This window comes from Lissotriton helveticus, chromosome 7, assembly GCF_964261635.1.
Source record: "Lissotriton helveticus chromosome 7, aLisHel1.1, whole genome shotgun sequence".
NCBI classification, from domain to species: domain Eukaryota; kingdom Metazoa; phylum Chordata; class Amphibia; order Caudata; family Salamandridae; genus Lissotriton; species Lissotriton helveticus.
In genome coordinates this window covers 279,198,663-279,218,342 of record NC_136068.1, presented here as the reverse complement: position 1 = coordinate 279,218,342, position 19,680 = coordinate 279,198,663, and the positions used below count along the sequence as shown (strand labels likewise).

At 48.9% G+C, this 19,680-nt stretch overlaps 1 protein-coding gene across 1 annotated transcript in view; it reads left to right on the top strand.

The window, feature by feature from the left end:
* LOC144766733 (protein-glutamine gamma-glutamyltransferase E-like) overlaps positions 1 to 19,680 on the top strand; it is a 238,670-nt gene that overhangs the window by 27,243 nt on the left and 191,747 nt on the right. The window contains exon 2 of the mRNA XM_078650485.1: positions 9,230 to 9,454. Within this exon, the coding sequence (XP_078506611.1) occupies positions 9,230 to 9,454 (225 nt within the window). The remainder of the gene's footprint in view (positions 1 to 9,229; positions 9,455 to 19,680) is intronic.

The following is a 19,680-nucleotide window of genomic DNA, read 5'->3' as shown; positions in this document are numbered from 1 at the left end:
TGATTTCTTGACGCTTTTGGAAAAGCGGACTTAGGCTGTTTGCCATCAGGCGTGGAACGCTGCTCACCAGTGCCTCGCCCAGCCCGTAGGCCACGCCCCCTTTAGAGGCCACGCCCACCACCCTACTTTACAAAAGCGACGCTGAATACTAGCGCCGCCATTTGCTTTACCACACACTCCTGAGGCGGAAAGCCGGGAGGTAGCTTGTTTTTAAAACTGTTATTTCATTACTTTTGTGCTTTTTATGATCACTTACCCCCTGATTTCTTGACGCTTTTGGAAAAACGGACTTAGGCTGTTTGCCATCAGGCGTGGAACGCTGCTCACCAGCGCCTCGCCCAGCCCGTAGACCACGCCCCCTTTAGAGGCCACGCCCACCGCCCTACTCTACAAAAGTGACGCTGAATACTAGCGCCGCCATTTGCTTTACCACACACTCCTGAGGTGGAAACCCGGGAGGTAGCTTGTTTTTAAAACTGTTATTTCATTACTTTTGTGCTTTTTTTGATCACTTACCCCCTGATTTCTTGACGCTTTTGGAAAAGCGGACTTAGGCTGTTTGCCATCAGGCGTGGAACGCTGCACACCAGCGCCTCTCCCAGCCCGTAGGCCACGCCCCCTTTAGAGGCCACGCCCACCATCCATCTGTCCCCTCTGTTATAAAATATGTGTCTTCCTCGGAAGCGCAGCGGACGAGCGCAGCGGGCGCGACGTTCGGCGCGCCAAAGGAAAGCCCGTCTGCGCCCGTCCACGCCCGACCGGGGCTAGGGGCTGGTCACTCTGCCTCTCTTATTCAATATTCATCTGCGCAATTGACCGGTCTCCAAGGCCCGTGGCCACTTGATGACACTGCATCAGCCCGAATCATTAGACTCGGCCTTTCCACATCTTACTCCCTCTCCCATTCTTGCCCGCCACCCTTGTCCTCGACCAGTGGTCCCACCACCTCTTCACTTACGGAGCCTTCTCTTATGTCTCTCTCCGCGTTGTACCTCAATACTAGATCGGCAGTCAAGCATCAGCACGATCTCTTTACGCTATTGGATTCACACAAACCTGACCTCTTATTCCTTGCCGAGACCTGTTTTTCCGATAGCTCCCTCCCCTCCTTACTGGCAATGCTTCCCCCATCTTATTATGATCTTCGAGCTGATCGCCCTCCCGGCAAGCCAGGAGGTGGAGTCGCTCTGATTGCACGTAAAGATATTATTTTTCAACCTTTAGTTTTGTCCCCTTTAGGTTCATCAGACTGTTTAGTGGCCCACTCTCTTTCCCTTACCCCCCCACTTACCTGTGTTCTTATTTATCGACCCCCATCCTCCCCGCAATTATTTCTTCCAAGCTTCCAAGAACTGGTGGCTACCCTGGTGGTCAACCACTCGTCCATTGTTGTTCTTGGGGACTTTAATTTTTGGCCCTCCGACCCCGCGGAGTGTACAGCATCCAAGGAGTTTTCAGAGTCGCTCCGCTCTCTCAACTTCACCTCCGCTGTTCACGCCCCTACCCACAGTTTGGGTCATACCCTCGACCAAATCTGGTACCGAGATTGCCCGGTCACCTCACTATCCATATCCCCTGTACCTGGTCCGATCATTTTCTTATCTCCTGTTCCCTGTCCCTCTCTTCAGCTCCTAAGCTCCCCCCAGTCAAAAACACCTGGGGGCGCTCGTGGAACCGCGTGGACGCAGTTGCCTTGTCTTCCACACTTTCCGCCTCCAGCCCTGATCTTTCAGGGCTGCCATCTCTTGAACAGGCGGAATCCATCAATGGCTGGTTGCGGGCTGGCTGTGATCTAGTCGCCCCTCTAAAGCGCATATCATCCAAGCGCTCTAAAGATGCAAACCGCTGGTTCAATGATGAATTGAAGACTTAAAAACGTAATCTTCGCCGAGCGGAGCGCCTCTGGCGGCAAGACTATTGTCCCATCCCAAGAAATCAGTAAGTCACCCTCTCGGCCCTATATAAGAAATCCATTTTGGAAACTAAGAAGGCTTATTTCTCCTCTAAAATCCAGTTTGCTGAAAATCGTCCCAGAGAAATGTTTGCCATCGTACAAGATCTAGCTTATTCTGATAGGGCCTCACTCAAACCCTCTCCTTCACAACTTCTTTGCGATTCCCTCAATTCTTTTTTTCTTGACAAAATTAGCACGATCAGAGACAATATTCCCCTTCCGTCCCCCTCTTTTATTAATCCTCCTTGCCCCCCAGCTACATCGCGTTTGGATTCTATTCCGCCTCTCACAACCGACTCTTTTCTTTCCCTCCTTCCCCTGGTTAAGTCTGGCTCCCCCTTGGATCCCTGCCCTGCACATATCTTGAAACAGATTTATTCTGTTTGCCCCTCACCACCCTTCACGTTTCTTAACAGTTCACTTTCCCAGGGTATTGTTACTCCCTCACTTAAATCGGCGGTAATCTTACCCATTTTAAAAAAACCTGGTGCTGACCCTTCGGTTTCAGCCAATTACCGCCCTATCTCACTCCTCCCTTTTTTGGCCAAGATACTGGAACGCCATGTAGTAAGAGCTATGAGCTCCTTTGTGGAAAGGAACAGTGTCTTGGCCCCCAGGCAGGCTGGCTTCCGTCCTGCTCACTCCACGGAGTCCGTGGTTCTTTCGGTCTTGGACAACCTCAGGGAGGGTATGGACACGAGTCAGCCCCAGGCCCTGGTCCTCCTTGATCTCTCCGCCACGTTCGACACGGTGGACCATACCATCTTACTTTCCCGTGTCGGCGCAGCGGGAATCGGGGGTGCGGCCTTGGTCTGGTTGTCCTCCTTCCTGAGTGGCCGCTCTCAAGCAGTCCGCCTGGGGGATTACTCAGCCGACTTCCGGCCTGTACAGTGCGGGGTTCCCCAAGGATCCTCGCTTTCCCCATTGTTATTTAATTTGTACATTGCCCCTCTTATTTTTGCATTGCAGCAGCTGGAGGTCTCTGTGTACAATTATGCGGATGACCTCCAGCTTATTTTTTCTTTATCCTCCTCCCCTGCTTCAATATCCAATTTTCATTCTGTTATGACCTTCATTCAGGACTGGATGAACCACAACCACCTGAAACTCAATCCCGATAAAACGGAATTGGTGTTGACAGGTGGTTGCTCCAGTCCATGGTCCTCTCTTTTCTGGCCCCTTCTTTAGGTTCCCCACCCACTCCCTCCTCTTCTGTTAAAACGCTTGGCTTTAAACTAAACGATCAACTCTCCCTTCATTCCCAAGTTAGCGCGGCTGTATCCTCAGCTTTTCTTTCCCTTCGGACAATTCGCAAAGTTTCCCGTTTTTTTCCCCCTCTGCCCTCAAACTCATACTCCTGGCGATGGTGACGTCCCGCCTGGACTACGGCAATGCCCTTTATTGTGGCATGCCGGCATACCTCGTGAGGCGTTTCCAATTGGTTCAGAACCAGGCGGCCCGTCTTGTTTTTAATTTACCCAAATCTCATCACGTCACGCCCCTTCTTAAATCTTTACACTGGCTCCCCGTACAGCAACGTGCCCTGTTCAAGCTGGGTTGCATCATTTTCAATGTCCAGTCTGGTTCTGCCCCTGCTTTACTCGGATCTGCAATTCAAGCCTACACCCCGTCTAGAGAATTGCGATCATCTACCCAACAACTCCTTGTAGTCCCCCGGTTTAAACGTAAAAAATGGGGCGGGTCCAAGTTCTCTACCTTGGCTCCTGCCTTTTGGAACTCTCTCCCTATCCATTTGCGATCCTGCCCCCAGTACTCCCTTTTTCATAAAGCCCTTAAAACTTTTCTTTTTACTCAGGCCTTCCCCTCTTAACTTTCTCCTGTCTCCCTAGTCTTTTTGCTCCTCGGGTTTGTAGTACTGCATAGCGCCATGAAACCGCTGGGTGTACGAGCGCTGTAGAAATATTTTTAAACTCAAACTCAAACCTCTCATGATTAATTGTGTGCAGGAAGGTGTCCCTTCCTGTGCAAAAGCAAACTCCCTGCAAAGCAGGCACCCTTGTGCATGGCAGTAACTGTGTGCCTGCGCAGGGGGGGAGCATAGAGATCTGTCATATCGTTGTAGATATGAAGCATCCCTATGCCTTGAAATTGACGCGGTGCAGCAAAATGGCTTGCATCATTTTCTCATAAATAAGGCCCAATATATTTTGTTCAGGATTGAAATTGAAACTTTTGATATTGTGATTTAGAGCTAGATTACGAGTCAGTGTATTTTTTCCGACACTTGAGGGAACACCTGTTTACGCACAGATTGGAATTATGAGTCGAGTGTTATTCATTGCTTCCAATCATTATCAGCTGTGGTAAATATCTTAACCTTTGTTCATTTTCGCCAGCTTAAACCTGTTGAAATTTAACAGGGGAAAACCATACTGTACTTACTGTATCATCTGGATATTGCTGCATTGAACACCAAAATCTGCATGTAATTCCCCAGAAACTCGTAGTAGGTGCTGTTTATCTCACCCAATAAATAACAAACTGCATGGTATAATATTTACTGGTGAAATAAATAGCACCTACGCATTTAATCAGAACCTTACTGGTCTAACTCGGGAGGTTCCCTGGTAAAGAAGGGGACAGCAGAGTATGTAATTGATGATCCTCACTTAATTGGAGAACACGTCCCTCTATAAAGGTCAAAATCCAAATCCCACCCCAACCCAAATTCTTTTTCCTTCTTCTTGGGAGAGAAACATGAGGAAATTTGCCGATTGTCCAGTCCACAGAAATATATACCATCCCACTATCTGGGGACCTCCCTTCGCCAGAATGAATGCCATCTGATCATAATATTGTTTCCCTTCATTCTTGTTCAGACTGCTAATCTCCACTGATGTTTCTTGTCATTGCCAGCGAGGTATCAGATCCATTTGCATCAGAAATTTGTACCTGGCCCAATCTATAAATACAACTACAACTATGAAATAAAACTAGGTGCACCCTACACGCATTATTTCCATCATGGCAAGTGCTTGGATAAACTCAGTGATACCAATCAGCTAACTTTGATTAACTGATGCAAACATTCACTGCACACAAAATAATTATTCGCTAATTTATATTTCCCTTACATTTAAACAATACATGGCGCATGGTTCTATTATGGCTGGAGAAAATTCTTAAGGAAAATAAAGTGTCTTTTTACCTTTTTAAGCAAAGTCCTTTTGTAGCCAAATTGGGTAGATTAAGGTTATGAAGTTGCCTTCACATTTTTGGCATCTGCTCTTTCTGCATCCTCGCCAATCACCAAAATCTAAAGTTGTATAATTGCTGTCTCAGTCTTGTAATTTATTTGATTCACGTTGTCACTGAGGGCCACTAACCAGTACTATGTTTAGCAGCTAATTCACGGTTGCATGCTTGCTCCAGTACTGTTGAATTATATGTTGTTAATGTTGTGGATTTACCTGAACCCTGGTTAGAGACAAAAATTTACCGCTGAGCTGCGGCGATTTTTATCGCAAATAAACCTTGGGATTACCAAGGTTTATCGCAAATGCGATAAAAATCGGCCGCAATGCATGAATATCGCTGAAAAGTCAGCGATATTCATGCATTACCGAGCTAATGCTCTTAGCCATGTTATCCACCTCCCATTGGATAACATGGCTAAGAACTGCTCAGGGCAGGTGTTAGCTTTTGGAGATATTCGCGCTTGTTTCCAGTCGCTAACATCTTGGCACGCCCACTTTGCATGCCATTAGTGATAAATATCACTGACATGCAAAGTGGAGTCCAAGATGGTCGCTATCTCCTACTAGCTGTCGCTAACTGGTGTTAGCGACAGCTAGGTAGTAGGGAGATAATTTTATTTCCGCTTTCTTGGCTTTTAAAGCCAAAAAAGCGGAGATAAACCCCCTTGATAATATGCCCCTATGTTCTTTATTAGAGGTAGTGATTTGTAAAAATGACCTGATTGTCTAGGATCAAACATCGATTGAGCAGTGTTGGACCTGACATTTCTGCAGGGCACCCCCAAAATGTTTGGCTTCACCCTATTGTTTTCTGAAACCGTTTTTTTGGCTTTTAGGACATAACACACTTTACCAGTGGTAAAGTTCTTATGTTCTTTCTTTACACGTGGCAAAATTGACTTATTTGCATATTAAGTTACTTGTAAGTCCCTAGTAAGGTGGAAGTGCATGCAGGCGGAACCTACAATTTAAATGCTATCAGTGGTCCAGCACCTCTTATTGTGCCACCCACTTTAACAACATTTTAAACCTGTCCCAGGCCTGCTATTGCAGCATGTGGGTGTAGTTTCAAACTGCCATTTCAGCATGACTTTATAAACCTCTTGTCAGGCCCAAACATTCCTTTTTACAAGGGTAGTCCCATTTAGTAGCCTGTGGTGTATTTAAAAAGCTAGACATGTACCTTTAGGTTTTACATGTCCTGGAAGTGAAAAACTCTTAAATTCATTTTTCACTACCGCAAGTACTACCCTCCCGATAGGATAATGTTAGGTTAACTTATTACATTTAATGAGTGATGACTCTAAGTTTGGAGTAGATAGGAATATCATGTTTGGTGTCTGAGAAATTTTAATAAAAATCCTCTTCAGAGGTAAAGTTGGATTTTAAGTTACAATTTTGAAAATGCAACTTTTAGAAAGTGGTGCTTTCCTGCCTTAATTATTAAAAGGGATTCTCTAGTACCTTCTCCTACTTCAAAGTGGGCACCAGATATACATAGTGGACCCTCAGACTCAAATCTTCAATACGCATCTGGACCTGTGGAAGACACAGAAGGCGTGCTGTGCTGTTCAACAAGAAGGACTGCTACTCTGTTGTCCTGCAGCTTTGCTGCCTGCTGCCCTGTTGCCTGAGTGAAGGACTGAACCTGCATCTTGACCACCATAGTGACTCCAAGGGTTAGTTGGCTAGCATCCCGATCGGAGCTTCACCAACAGAAAAGGCTCTTATCACCTTGAACCCAGCACCTGGACTGCTTTGAGTCCTACCCCCAGTCCTAACCCTTGGAAGTGGGCCTGAAAGTGCTCTGCCAGCCCAACTGTTGTCCTATAATGCAGAACCAATGCATTGGACTGCCACAGCATGACTCATCCCCAATGCCGGACCTCGCATTGCATCTTGCAATCTTCTGACGGCGCCACCCGCTCCTAGGGGCGTGGCGCCCTTAGTGGCACAGGGGCGGGAGCCAGCAGAGACGTCCTTGAGGCAGCAACAGGACAGGGAAGAGCCAGTAAGGCATGTCCAAGTGAGCCTATCACGGGAGCCCAGAGTCGTCAGGAAGGCAGGGTCGACCATCCCTCCCCCGAGGGTATAAAACCTCAGGGGAGGCCGAACTAACCCTCTTTGTCCTCTCTCAACAGCTCCGGCGGCAGCAGACCAGCAAAAGAATTACGGTGGTAGCTGGGTCGCTGCACGGGGGGGAAAGGAGAGGGCCTCATACTTTTTGGTATGGACTGGCTGTCCCTTGGAAAGGCCAAGCAGTCATTGTGGGGCTCTGGGCTGGCGGGAGAGGGGGGACTGACCTGCTAGTGGTCCTTGACCTCTCCTCCCCTACCCAAGATGCCTTGGTGTATGTTTATAACATTGAAGGGGGTATACCCCGGTATGGTTGTCTCAAGTGGAGGCAAATTATTTACCTGCGGCTCCGTTGACCGGAGGGCGGTCAACTTAAGGAGAGCAGGCTATCTTGGTTGTGGCCTGCTGGCACAGCCCGAAGGTTAAGCAAAAGGCCCCTTGGAGAGTGGGTTGTAAATATAATGACAATGTACAACTTTGAGATTTATTCGTATGCTGTGGCATTGATAAGTAAAGTATTTTAAAGATTTACCTTAATCAAGATGAATAAAGGATTAATAATCCAAGATGAATAAAGGATTAATGACACTGCTTGAAGTTTCAATAAAAGACTACGCGGTGAACAACAACAACCTGCTTCATGTCTTTTATGGGAGGGCGACTCGCACCCGGTAGGCACACTATTGAAATTGCCACTGTGCAGCGAAACCTTGACGCAGGCCTTCACATCACAAGCTCCTCGTCAACTGCATCTTCCGTGACAACACAGCACTCCACCTCGCAACCCCGCAGCTCTTTGGAACTGGCAGTGCACAGCACATCTTCGACGCAGGATCACTCAGTGCTCCACACAAAAAAAAACTTCTAGTTACTGCCTCTATGCAGAATATGTACAATAATAATGCTAGAATTATATCTTATATTAACTTGATATGGTATTGTGAAGTCCAGGGTTTTCTTTATAAGCTTTTAACTAAGACTTTAGCTAATGTAGACAATTGAGGCAGTCTTGTAGGGCAAACTATACAAGAGGTAGCTTTGTTGCTCAGTAATGCAGCGGCGCAGCTGTTTGTTTAGTGTGTAGTAAGATGCAATCTTAGACCTTTGGGAAGGCATTACCAGTACTTTTGTTTTTAATCTCAGAATTAAAGTGATGCTCTCCCTTTTTACAATAAAATTTGAGGAACTTCATACCTGTGTTAGCCCACTTAAAGCATGGGAATGTGTGTTTGAATTAATCTCAACCAATAGTAAACACTGGGGGTTGCATTCTAGCCCAATGCAAATCGGAATTGGTCTTTCACCAATGGGAATAGTGCAGCTTGAGCTGCCAAGCCAGGGTCTCTAGAGATGGGAAGGCAACAGTGGGAATCCTCGAGGGAGTGCTTTGTGGTGGTAATAAATTCCGGCATAGGGCCAAACGGAGTTAAATAAATAAATTAATAAAACAAATTACATTGTGTGCGCTGCATTGCCATTTTGTAAGGGAGCATGCGCAATGTAATTTGTTTTATTTATTTATTTATTTATCTACTTAACTCCGTTCGGCCGTATGCCCGAGTTTACTACACCACACTCCGCCCCTCCCCCGCCCCACTGCCCCACAGCACTCCCTCGAGGAGCCGCCACTGGAAGGCAGCAGGGCTACTGTGTTCTATGCCTATCTGTGCAAACCATTACTCAGATCTGTGGCTGGCAAGTGTGCAAACTCTCAGATCAGTGATTTGCATGTCACAGATTCGAATCTTGGCATGGATAACTCGTCCTTCCATCCTTCGGAGGTCAACACCTTGAGTTCCATTACAAAAAGCTGTTAGTGGTAGAACATGTTGTTTACAATGCCTGGAAACGAAGAACATCCTCAATTAAAAGAGCCTAGAAACAAATCATTGTATCATGTTTGAATGTTGTCATTGCAACTACGAATGCAAGAAAACCATAGAAGCATTACTTTCTTTTTCACGTGCCTTTACTTTTTCAGTGTCATCTCCAAAGACCAAGTTTCCCCTACCTAGCTCAGCGGCAAAAGGTTCCTGGAACGCAGTGCCGGAACATGGGCCTTCAAACACCATTACTTACACAATCCTCAGCCCCCCTACTGCCAGCATTGGACGCTACGACTTGAGAGCCCACATCTCTTCCAGCATTAAGAGTTCAACCATCAAACTCGGCCAGTTCGTCTTGCTCTTCAACGCCTGGTGTGCAGGTACCAAGTACTTTTAACATTAATTTCAATATTTTTAGTTAGTTAATTCTTTATTGCTTGATTAACAAAAATCGTTGCAGCAAACTTTTAAAACTTATACAAAAGAAACACTATTATTTCAATATTGTCCAACTTTCTCCCACAAACCAGGGTACCACAACAGTTTACAATATGTGTCACAGAAAGAGTAAAACAAAGATATTATTAAAAGAATGATATCCTTATCTCATAACCTGCCATTGACTTGAAAGAAAGCACTAAATATGAAAGTTGATGTGCGGATTTATTTGCATCTTCTCTATAGGATGCCTTCAAAACATAATTATCTCTAGGTCATGTCACAGACAGATGGACTGCAGAAAGCATCCGAGGAAAGCGAAAATCAGCAATGCTTTTATTATCTAACAAAATCTAATAATACAATATTAACAAAGCTAATAATGTTTGCTTTGATATTGCGAAAAGGGTTTCACAAATTCATTAGTCCCTAAAAAGCAGGCACACCATAGGCAAGCTTCCTTTACGAGCAGATAACGCACAATACTGGCAGTAGCAGACAAATTACCCTCGCACACAAAACTAAGCAGCAAAGGCAGCAGCAGATGCGCAAGCTTCCCACACCTGCAGCTACATGAATGGGCATATCGACAAAGAATAGCGATAAACATCGCTGAGAAAGCTTAGCGCGGATTAGCTTAACGCCGGCTATCGCTGGATTTAATCGCAGAGATATCGCGTTTTACCAACGCATACCTCCACAGCGATATTAAATCCAGCCCTACAAGGGAAGCGATCAGGTAATCCTTGCTAATAGGGGGATGTGGATTCAGCCAGAGAATCCACCTCCCATTATATGTTTAGCTAAGTCTGCTTTTTAGTAGACGTTAGCTTTTGGCGTTATCCGCGATTAGCCCGGATTCTAATGTCGGAATTGGTTCCTCTGCCAGTTTGTTGATAGGGAGTAGTGCTGTAACTCCTTTATTCCTGTGTTGCGTTAGTAGGAAACGCCCACTATGCATCTCATTAGAGATGCAAAGGGAGGCATCGGTAATAAGGCTGCTAACATGCGCTAATGCATGTTAGCACTGCCTTGTAAATAGAGCAAAAGTATTATCTCTGCTTTTTTGGCTTCTAAAGCCAAAAAAGCGGAAATAAGGCCCTTGATAATCTGCCCGAAGTACGGGAACAGCAGTACTGCTTTTCCTCGTTCATCAAAATGGCAGATCACAAGCAGCAGTAGTGCAAGCTTCCCACACCTGCAGAATCATGAAGTATGGGAACAACAGTACTGCTTTCTCTCAGTCACCAAAACAGCATATCGTGTGCAGCAGTACTGCACGCTTTACTCATCTTTGGAACTTCTACAGCTCAGCAGCAAAGCTCTCATCACACATAAGACAGGTGAAACTGCAATAGGTGTACAAGCTTCCCTCACTCATAGAACGTGTAAAGAGCATCAGTGCATGCTTCTTTGATGGTTGTAAGTCAGAATATTGGCAACAAAAATATTGTGCTAGATAACTATCATAACCTGAATTACGACCATTGGTTAACGTATAGGTGTTGCGGGCAGTCAGGAGGTCACTGCGGCTTGCACCACCCTTGCCCCTGTCAGTGTAGTCAATGCCAATACCAACATAAATATTAACCATCACACTCCTACAAGTGTGACGATTTAGATTATTCCAAGCCGCCAAAGATATAAGAATGACTTGGGTGGCAGATATTTGTCATTTTTAATGTATATTAAGCTAATAAGCAACTGTTGTTGTGCTCATCTCCAAATTACACAAACAGCGGGTGCCGCTCGTAGTTGTGTGGAGTGGCGAGTGGAGTTCTGTGCCTCACCTGTGTCCCAGCAATAGCGGATCAACACGGGTGGAAGACGATTCAGCGTCACAGCGGGACTGCGAGTCCCAGGGCTCCCAGGGCTCTTAGCGACGTGCTTACCAGCCGCACCTGGTGACTCTTCCCGATTGACCCCGCCCCCCATCTGTGTGCTCAAAACCACGACTCGCGCGTAGTTGTGTGGAGTGGCGAGTGGAGTTCTGTGCCTCACCTGTGTCCCAGCAATAGCGGATCAACGCGGGCGGAAGAAGATGCAGCGTCACAGTGGGACTGCGAGGTTCAAGGCTCTTAGCGGCGTGCTTACCAGCCGCACCTGGTGACTCTTCCCAATTGACCCCGCCCCCGGGGCCATTGGATACAAGTTCACGCCCCCGGACGCGCATCGCGGAACGCACGCGGGACGGCGCCAGTGCGAAGCCCGGGCCAAGGGCGGGCCCGTTATAGCCTGTTTGAGCCCGGGTGAGACCGGACCGGGCCACCCCCCTAAGTTTGTGTCTAGCGGACTAATTTCTATACCTGGATTAGGTCCTGTGCAGCAGGTGCTGAACAATATGGCAACAAGGGAGCCAAGGAGCAAGGCGGCCACCCTGGTTACAGGTACTCTTGATAGTTTTCTCGTTAAGGCAAATTCTATGGTTAACAAAGGCCTCACAGTCCTAGAAAAAAAGATAGCAGAGGGGCTTGAAAGCTTGCAGCTGGTTTCTCCGGGCTCATCCATGATTGTTAGATCCCCCGAACTGCTGGATGCTACCCATCTATCCCTCCTGGATAGCATCGACCAAACAATAGAGTCAGTGTTGCAACAGCTGAGGACACCATCTAACTCACAAAGAGATCGAGACTCACTCATGACCACTCATGAGTCGACGCCTCCCCTAACATCTCATCCAGTTCCAACTCGGGTAGAGGGGGATGTCTCTACTGCATCACACCTTAGGGGCCTTCGGGAGGGTGCAGTCCAGAAAAGAAAAAGACCTAGGCTGTCAAAGGGTGCTAAGAGGGCAAAAGTAGATTACGCCTTAAACACCATTGGTAACACTACTGACGCCACGGAAACATATTCTGCCGTGACTGCCACTAAAATGGTGAGCCCTTTACACCCTGTCCACACCCATATGCCACCGCCCCGTGGCCCGTTTATTTTTGGAGAGGGATTCTCTAACAGCTCGGACCATATTATTTATTCTTTCACTAACATTCTTAACAATGTGCTGGATCCCCTGCTGGTTGAACTCGACTGTATTGATGCTAGACTTTTAGCCATAGAAAAATTAAGTGGGGTAGGGCCGTCCAGCAAGGGTTGCGATTTAGCACTAACGGAGTAAATGGGACAAATAGTGGGATTCCCCCTCTACCTAGTGATCTTACTGCTGTGAATCCAATTCAGCCCACTTCCTCTCTCATGGCGAATGTTCCCACAGTCACCCTACCTCAACCCGACCCATTACCTCTCCCAAGGCAAATCCCTCCGGTGCCTCTTGCTAGGAAGTCGAAGTTGCCTACTTCGAACACTGCAATGAGGCAGGAAAAATTGCCCAATGTAATGGCCGACCGCCCTACCCGGACTAGTAATAGCTCAAACCGGCCAAAAGTAGTTAATTTGCCTCCAGAGGCGGCGGCCTACACTGTAATCCTGACTGGGGTATCCGAGCTTTCTAGCCACGTGGTAGAATCTTTTAACTCCTTACGCAACAAAGTTATTAGCTGGTTGAATGTTCACCGGCCCTTACCACCTAATTTGCGAGGAGAAGTACGATGGTTAGGAGGGTCCCATGGGTAGGGTATACTGTTAAGAAAAAGGGGGAGATTGTATCCTTGTAAGCTTTAAGAATTCCCAGATTGGGGGAGGAGCTTCGCGCGATTCCAAGATGGACGCGTGAGCTAAGAGCTCCCGGGACCCCTTCCACCTCCGGCGACTATCCTGTCATCTATCCTGATTCTGACGACGGATATTTTTCATTAACGCCCTGCTGATGCCAGCGCTCTTTTCGTGACTTGTTTTGGCCGTCGCACGCTGAACTTACTGCGACCTGGACTTTGAGGCCTACCACGTATGCCAACCGGGGGCTCAAGTCCCCGAGGTACCCAGGTGGCAATCGAACAACAACGGCTGGTAGGCCACGCCCTCTGCCCTTGGTGTGCTTTCGGTTTCGTTTCTGCTCCTTGTGCCAGCCCACTTCCCGATCGGAGTTCTTACTCTGCAACTGCCAGTCTAGTGCTTGTGCTGTGCCCTTATTCACTCGCAATTCGGTGCCTGCCACGACGGAGGTTGTTTTGCCCGAGTTTCGCACTTCCAGTTGGAGTTTCTCCCCGGTCATGACGGGCAGGACAGTTGTCGAGAGACGCGGCGCAAGAGGTTCGTCCCGAGGGGGGGCCACCCACTCTCAGACTATTGATCGCTTTACTCGACCTAAGGGCTCCCCGGGCGGATCGAGTGGTGCCCTGGAGGAAGCTGGGGACGGTGCTCCTGATGACGAGGAGCCTACTCTGAAAGACGTGATGGGCGCCATTGTGAGTATTCAATCCAGTATGGGCCAGCAGTATGAAACCCTGGCTGCTAAAATAGACACAGTGGCGGTTGATGTTTCCCTCATCAGAGCGGACCTTGGGAAAACAAACGAGCGTGTCAAGTCTCTTGATCTTAAGACCGCTAGTCTGACCACGGATGTCTCGGACCTCCAGACCACGGTCCGTAATCTTCGGACCACTTGTGACCTATTTGCCAATCGGTTGGAGGATTTTGAGGGCCGGGCCAGGCGCAACAACGTCCGCATCGTTGGTGTCCCGGAGAATTCTGCCGATATGCCTGTTGATATCCTGGTGGAGGACCTTGTGTTGAAGCATCTTGCGGCGAAGGGCCTAAGTAAATTTTTTGCGGCCGAAAGGGCCCATCGTGTTCCGGGAGGCAAGCCGAAGCTGGGTGCCGCTCCACGGCCTATTATAGCTAGACTATTTAACTTTCGCGATAGAGACGCTATCCTGCAAGCATCGCGAACCACTGGGCCCATTAAATTTGAGAACGCTTCGATTAGTTTCTATCCAGACTTCACGCAAGCTGTCCAGAAACAGAGGATGGGCTTTACGGGCGTGAAGAGGCGCCTCAGGGACCTGGGACTGAAATATGCCATGCTTTTCCCGGCCCGCCTGAGAATCGAACATGCTGAGCGTGCCTTTTTCTTCGACCGCCCTGAGGTGGTGAGTGACTGGTTGGACACTTTACCGAAGCGTACCGAGGGCCCGGAAGACTCGAGAGGAGCCGAGGGAGGCGTGGAAGGCCAGGAGCAGTGAGTCTACGTTGGCAAGCCGGAATACATCGCAGGGGCTGCTGGACTGTGTTTTGAGTATTATGTGAATGCCCTGGGGTGTGGGGGGGTCTGAGGGATCTTCCTCCTCTGGGGATTTTTTTCTCTCTTTCTGTAGGTTAGTTTAATGGGGCGACAGGCACACTGCAAGTTGGGGTGGCTTTTGGGTCTACCGCAGGGGTGCAGGGTGGGGGGTTCGTTACTATTGGGTTCCTTGGGGGTGGGGGGGGCCTTTTTCTTCTTGTTTGTTTCGAGGCTGTGCTCTGTTTATCACTTGCTTTCACTTGACTGTTTCGAGGTGGGGAGTGCGGTCGGTTTGCTTCAGGGATGGGGGGTAGGGGGCTTAGGGTTTTGAGCTGGAATGTTAATGGTCTTGGGGACAGGATAAAACGTGGGATTGTGCTGCAATACTTGAAGAGGTGCTCCCCGGATGTGGTCCTGCTTCAGGAGACCCATTTGGTGGGCAACACGTGCCACGCTTTGCACAGGAGAGGCTATCGTTTGGTGGCGCACTCCGGCTTCACCTCGGGATCGAGAGGGGCTGGTATCCTGGTCAAGCACTCCCTTCCCTTGGAGGTGGATACCACACTGTTAGATGATAGGGGCCGCTATGCTGGCAATACCGGGAGATGGGAGGGGAAATTGATCTCCATACTGTCTATTTATGTTCCGCCTGGGCTGCAGTCTACTACGTTCGCTGACTTGGGCGAGGTCATTCTGGGCTTGCCCGAAGGCTTGCTTGTGCTGGGCGGCGACTTCAATTCAGTGGCAAATGGTGAGAGTGATCGTAGCCCCCCCCGGCTCCTCCCTGCATCGCAGTTGTGGTTGGGGAAATTCCTTGATGCCTTTGGGTTGGCCGATTGTTGGAGGCAGCTGCACCCTGGCCAACTTCAGTATACCTTTCATTCGGGGGCTCACGGAAGTCTCTCGAGACTTGATTATATTGTTGTGCCTATGGTGCAGTTGGCCTCGGTGCGTGAAATCAGACACTTGGCTAGGGGGATCTCGGACCATTACCCGATATGGTTTCACTTAGACGTTTGTTTGGGGACGGGGGGCCGTATCGCCCCGATCAATCCGTGGCATTTCCAGAACCCTAGACTCAGATCCGAGGTGGTCAAATGTGTGGACTATTATTTTGCAGAAAATGAGGGATCTGTCTCCTCCCCTGTTTCATTGTGGGAGGCCTATAAGACGGTGATCCGAGGTCAGACCTTGTCCCTTGTGGCCGATGAGAAACGGCGCAACCAAGAGGAGGTGGTGAGTTTGGAATCTGAGATTGCGGTGCTTGAGAGGCGATTGGAGGCTGGAGTGACGCCTGAGATTCTGCATGTTTTGGCTCTTAAGCAAACCGAATACAGGGCACTTGTGACTGCTGCTGCTGAGGCGATGCATCGCGTGCAGCAAGGGCGACTTTATGATGTGGGTGATAAGGCTGGGAAGTTGATTGCGTGGCTGGACAGGAGAGACAGATTGAATCGTGTGGTGCCAGTGATTGAGAGAGATGATGGAGTGCGAGTCGTGGACCCGGTGGAGATAGTTGAGGTGTTTGCTCAGCATTTTCGGGTCGTATATGCCCCGGTTTCGGGCCTCCCGGAGGAGGACTCGTGCTTGTTACTTCGCGACCTTGCGCTGCCCAGTCTCTCGGAGTCTGACGGGGTGTTAATGGAGGCTGATTTTTCCGCTGATGAGGTTGCGCTTGCCATTCGCTCCCTTCGTTCGGGGAAGGCTTCGGGCCCTAATGGTATACCGGTTGAGTTGTATAAGTTGTGTCCAGACAAAATGGCGCCGTATTTGCTGCGTATGTTTGCGGCCTCGCGAGATCTTGGCTCTCTTCCCAGGGACCAGAGGCTGGCTTCCATCGTGGTCATTCATAAAGATGGTAAGCCCCGCGAGCATTGCTCATCGTATCGTCCAATCTCCCTTCTGAACGCTGAACCAAAGATATTGGCGAAAATACTGGCAAATCGACTGGTCACGGTGATCAGCGGACTAGTTCACCCAGATCAGTCCGGTTTTATCCCCCAGCGCAATACTGCTCTCAATCTTCGCCGTCTGCATGGCGTCATCGCGAGGGCGGGATCTCTTCGAGAGCCGGCCATCTTGGTTTCTCTCGATGCTTCGATGGCCTTTGACACGGTTGAGTGGCCGTATTTGTGGGCCACCCTCGCCAAGTTCGGTTTTGGCCCTAAATTCATCACCTGGGTTAAACTCCTGTATGAACAGCCGCTTGCGCAGGTGGTGGTTAATGGCAGAGCCTCGGCGCCCTTCGCCCTCGGGCGTGGCACGAGGCAGGGCTGTCCTTTGTCGCCGTTGTTGTTTGCGCTTGCGCTTGAACCGCTGGCCGCCTGGCTTCGGTGGGAACCCTCTCTAAAAGGTATTCGTTGGTCTCCGGATTTTGAAGACCGAGTCTCTCTCTATGCCGATGACATCCTGTTATATCTGACGTCCCCCCGCAAATCGCTGGGAGTTCTCATTGACGTATTGCGCTCTTTTGGCCGCAACTCCGGGTTGGTTATCAATTGGTCTAAATCCTGTATCTTTCCGCTTACTAGTGACCCTCTTTCTCTGCCCCGAATATGTCCGATCCCGGTCTGCACTGATGGTTTTAAATATTTGGGGATTTATATTTCACTTGACCCTGTGCTGCGTTATGATCGGAATTTGCTGCCTCCGCTCACTCGGCTCCGGTCGGACGTTGCGGCGTGGTGTAATCTGCCCCTATCCCCCTTGGGACGTGCGGCATTGTTCAAAATGATGTCCCTCCCCCGGTTCTTGTATGCCGTCCAAAAAACGCTAGATTTGGTGCCGGCTAACTATTTTCCTGAAATAGAGTGCCTCCAGAGGAAGCTGGTGTGGGCTGGTCGGCCCCGTATAGCATTGGCCAAACTCACGCTACCCTGGTATGACGGGGGCATCGCGTTACCCGACATACGACGATACTATTGGGCATCCCAGTTGAGTGCCGTGAACCATGCTATGTATGGTCCTGTCCCGAATCCGGCTTTTGAAATGGACCGATGGCTTTTACCTGGGGGGGATTACTATAGGGCATTTTATTCTAGGAGTGCTAGGAGGAACTTGACGGGTCCCACGGCAGTGGCGGTGCGGGTTTGGAGCAGCGCGACCGCGGCTACCGGGTGGACAGATAGGCTTACCAGGGCGACCCCTTTATTTGCTGCAGAGAGGCTGGGTGAACTATAGCTCAAAGGGGTTCGATAGATGTGATCTCATCGGGATTAGTAAAATGAGCGATCTTTGGGTTATGGATAGAGTGAAGACCTTTGCGGAACTACAGCAGGAGTATGGTCTGCATGACTCGGAATTTTTTCGATATCTTCAGGTTCGCCACGCCGTTGGGTCGGTTTTTCCGGCCAGTTCTGATATTCCGGAGAGTTCCCCCCTGGAGGATAGGGTGCTGGACGGTCATGTTCCAGACAGCACTATTTCTCTTATTTATAAAAAACTCATTAATGTTCGGTCGGACTTGCTAGTCCATTTGCGTGGCGCCTGGACTGCCGATGGGCTGGAGCTAGACGATGAAGATTGGCAGGCTGCGGTGTCCTCTCCTAAAGAGGTCGCGATTCCGGCGCGCTTGCGACTTGTTCAGCTGAAAGTCCTGCACCGTGTCTATGTCACTGGTCCTCGACTGATGCGTATGGGTTTTTCTGATGATGGACTGTGTCGGCGGGGTTGTGGTATGCTTGCTACTTTCCTTCATATTGTATGGGAGTGCCCGGTGGTTGAGTCCTTCTGGAGGGGAGTGCATGAAGTGATGAATGAAGTCACGAATGTTCGACTGATACCTGAACCTAGGCGCTGTCTCTTGAATGTGTGGGAACCGACCGACTGTAATGTTGCTCAGACTCAATGGGTGACTCTAGGCAACATGATCGCAAAGAGGGACATTGCGCAGTTATGGGGGTCTCATAGGGCTCCCTTGGTCTCCGGATGGGAAGACAACATGGACTGGTGCATGTTCAGAGAGAAAATTGTCTACATTTCCCGTGGCAGGCCCCAAAAGTGGGGTAGGATATGGAACCAGTGGAATGCATTCCGTGGGGACATCTGTGAACCCCCCTTCGTAGATCCCCCTGATACTCCTTGTTCCCCTTGACTGTACACTCCGGCTCTCACATGTACAGATTTATCGATATTTTCACCGGCTCTGGGCTCCCGTTCTGTCCCTCCCTCCCTTTCTTTTTCCTGTCCTGAACCATCTCCTGTCTCCCTTATTGTTTCCTGACCGCCTCCTCCTGCCACACACGAAACGACCATAATGATCGGAGTGCAGCCTTGTTTCTTTTGTTGTTTGAATGTTATAAAATGAAACCGCTCGTATCCTGTCATTTGGAACTTAACGATCTTCTTACCATGGCTGCCGGACCCCTGGTTGTCGGCTGATGAGCTGTGTATTATGTTATACCTTGTGATGTTTTCCTGGCCGGCCCGTAGGGTTGTAGGCGAGAATCTGTACTTCCATAATTTTGCTAATAAAGGTTTTTAAAAAAAAATAAAAATAAAAAGAATTCCCAGATTGTCCCCCGTATATGTAATTGGTTCGGGAGTACGGGGAACACATCCATAGAACTGGTCCCGTTGTCGTTTTTTTATCCAAGTGGCGACGATTTGCACTTGGGGGCAAACGACCGCTGGACTAGGGTGGGATTTGCTATCGATGGGTCAAGGTAGAGGCCCCCTCGTCATGACATTTCTGCATACAGCAATTATGTTCATGTTAATAGATATAGCTGCCTTGACCAGGTTGACAGACTCCCGATGGTGGCATGTACTGGGGATAATGAAGGGGTGGTCCCCCATATCGCTTTGCTGGAAACAGGGACAGTTGCCACTGTTAATACCAACTGTAGCCCTATCGTATTATCATCGGAGAGCTTACCTACCATTAGTACCCAGGGCTACCCCGCCAACCTGTCCCTAAGATCATTTCACTATAATTTAACATCTCAAATTGCAACTGATTTGGGGGTCCTTGAGGGGCAAGCATTACTGGATAGGCCTTTATCACCATCTACAGATAATGTTGGTGAGAGAGCGAGGGGAATGGCACTTAAG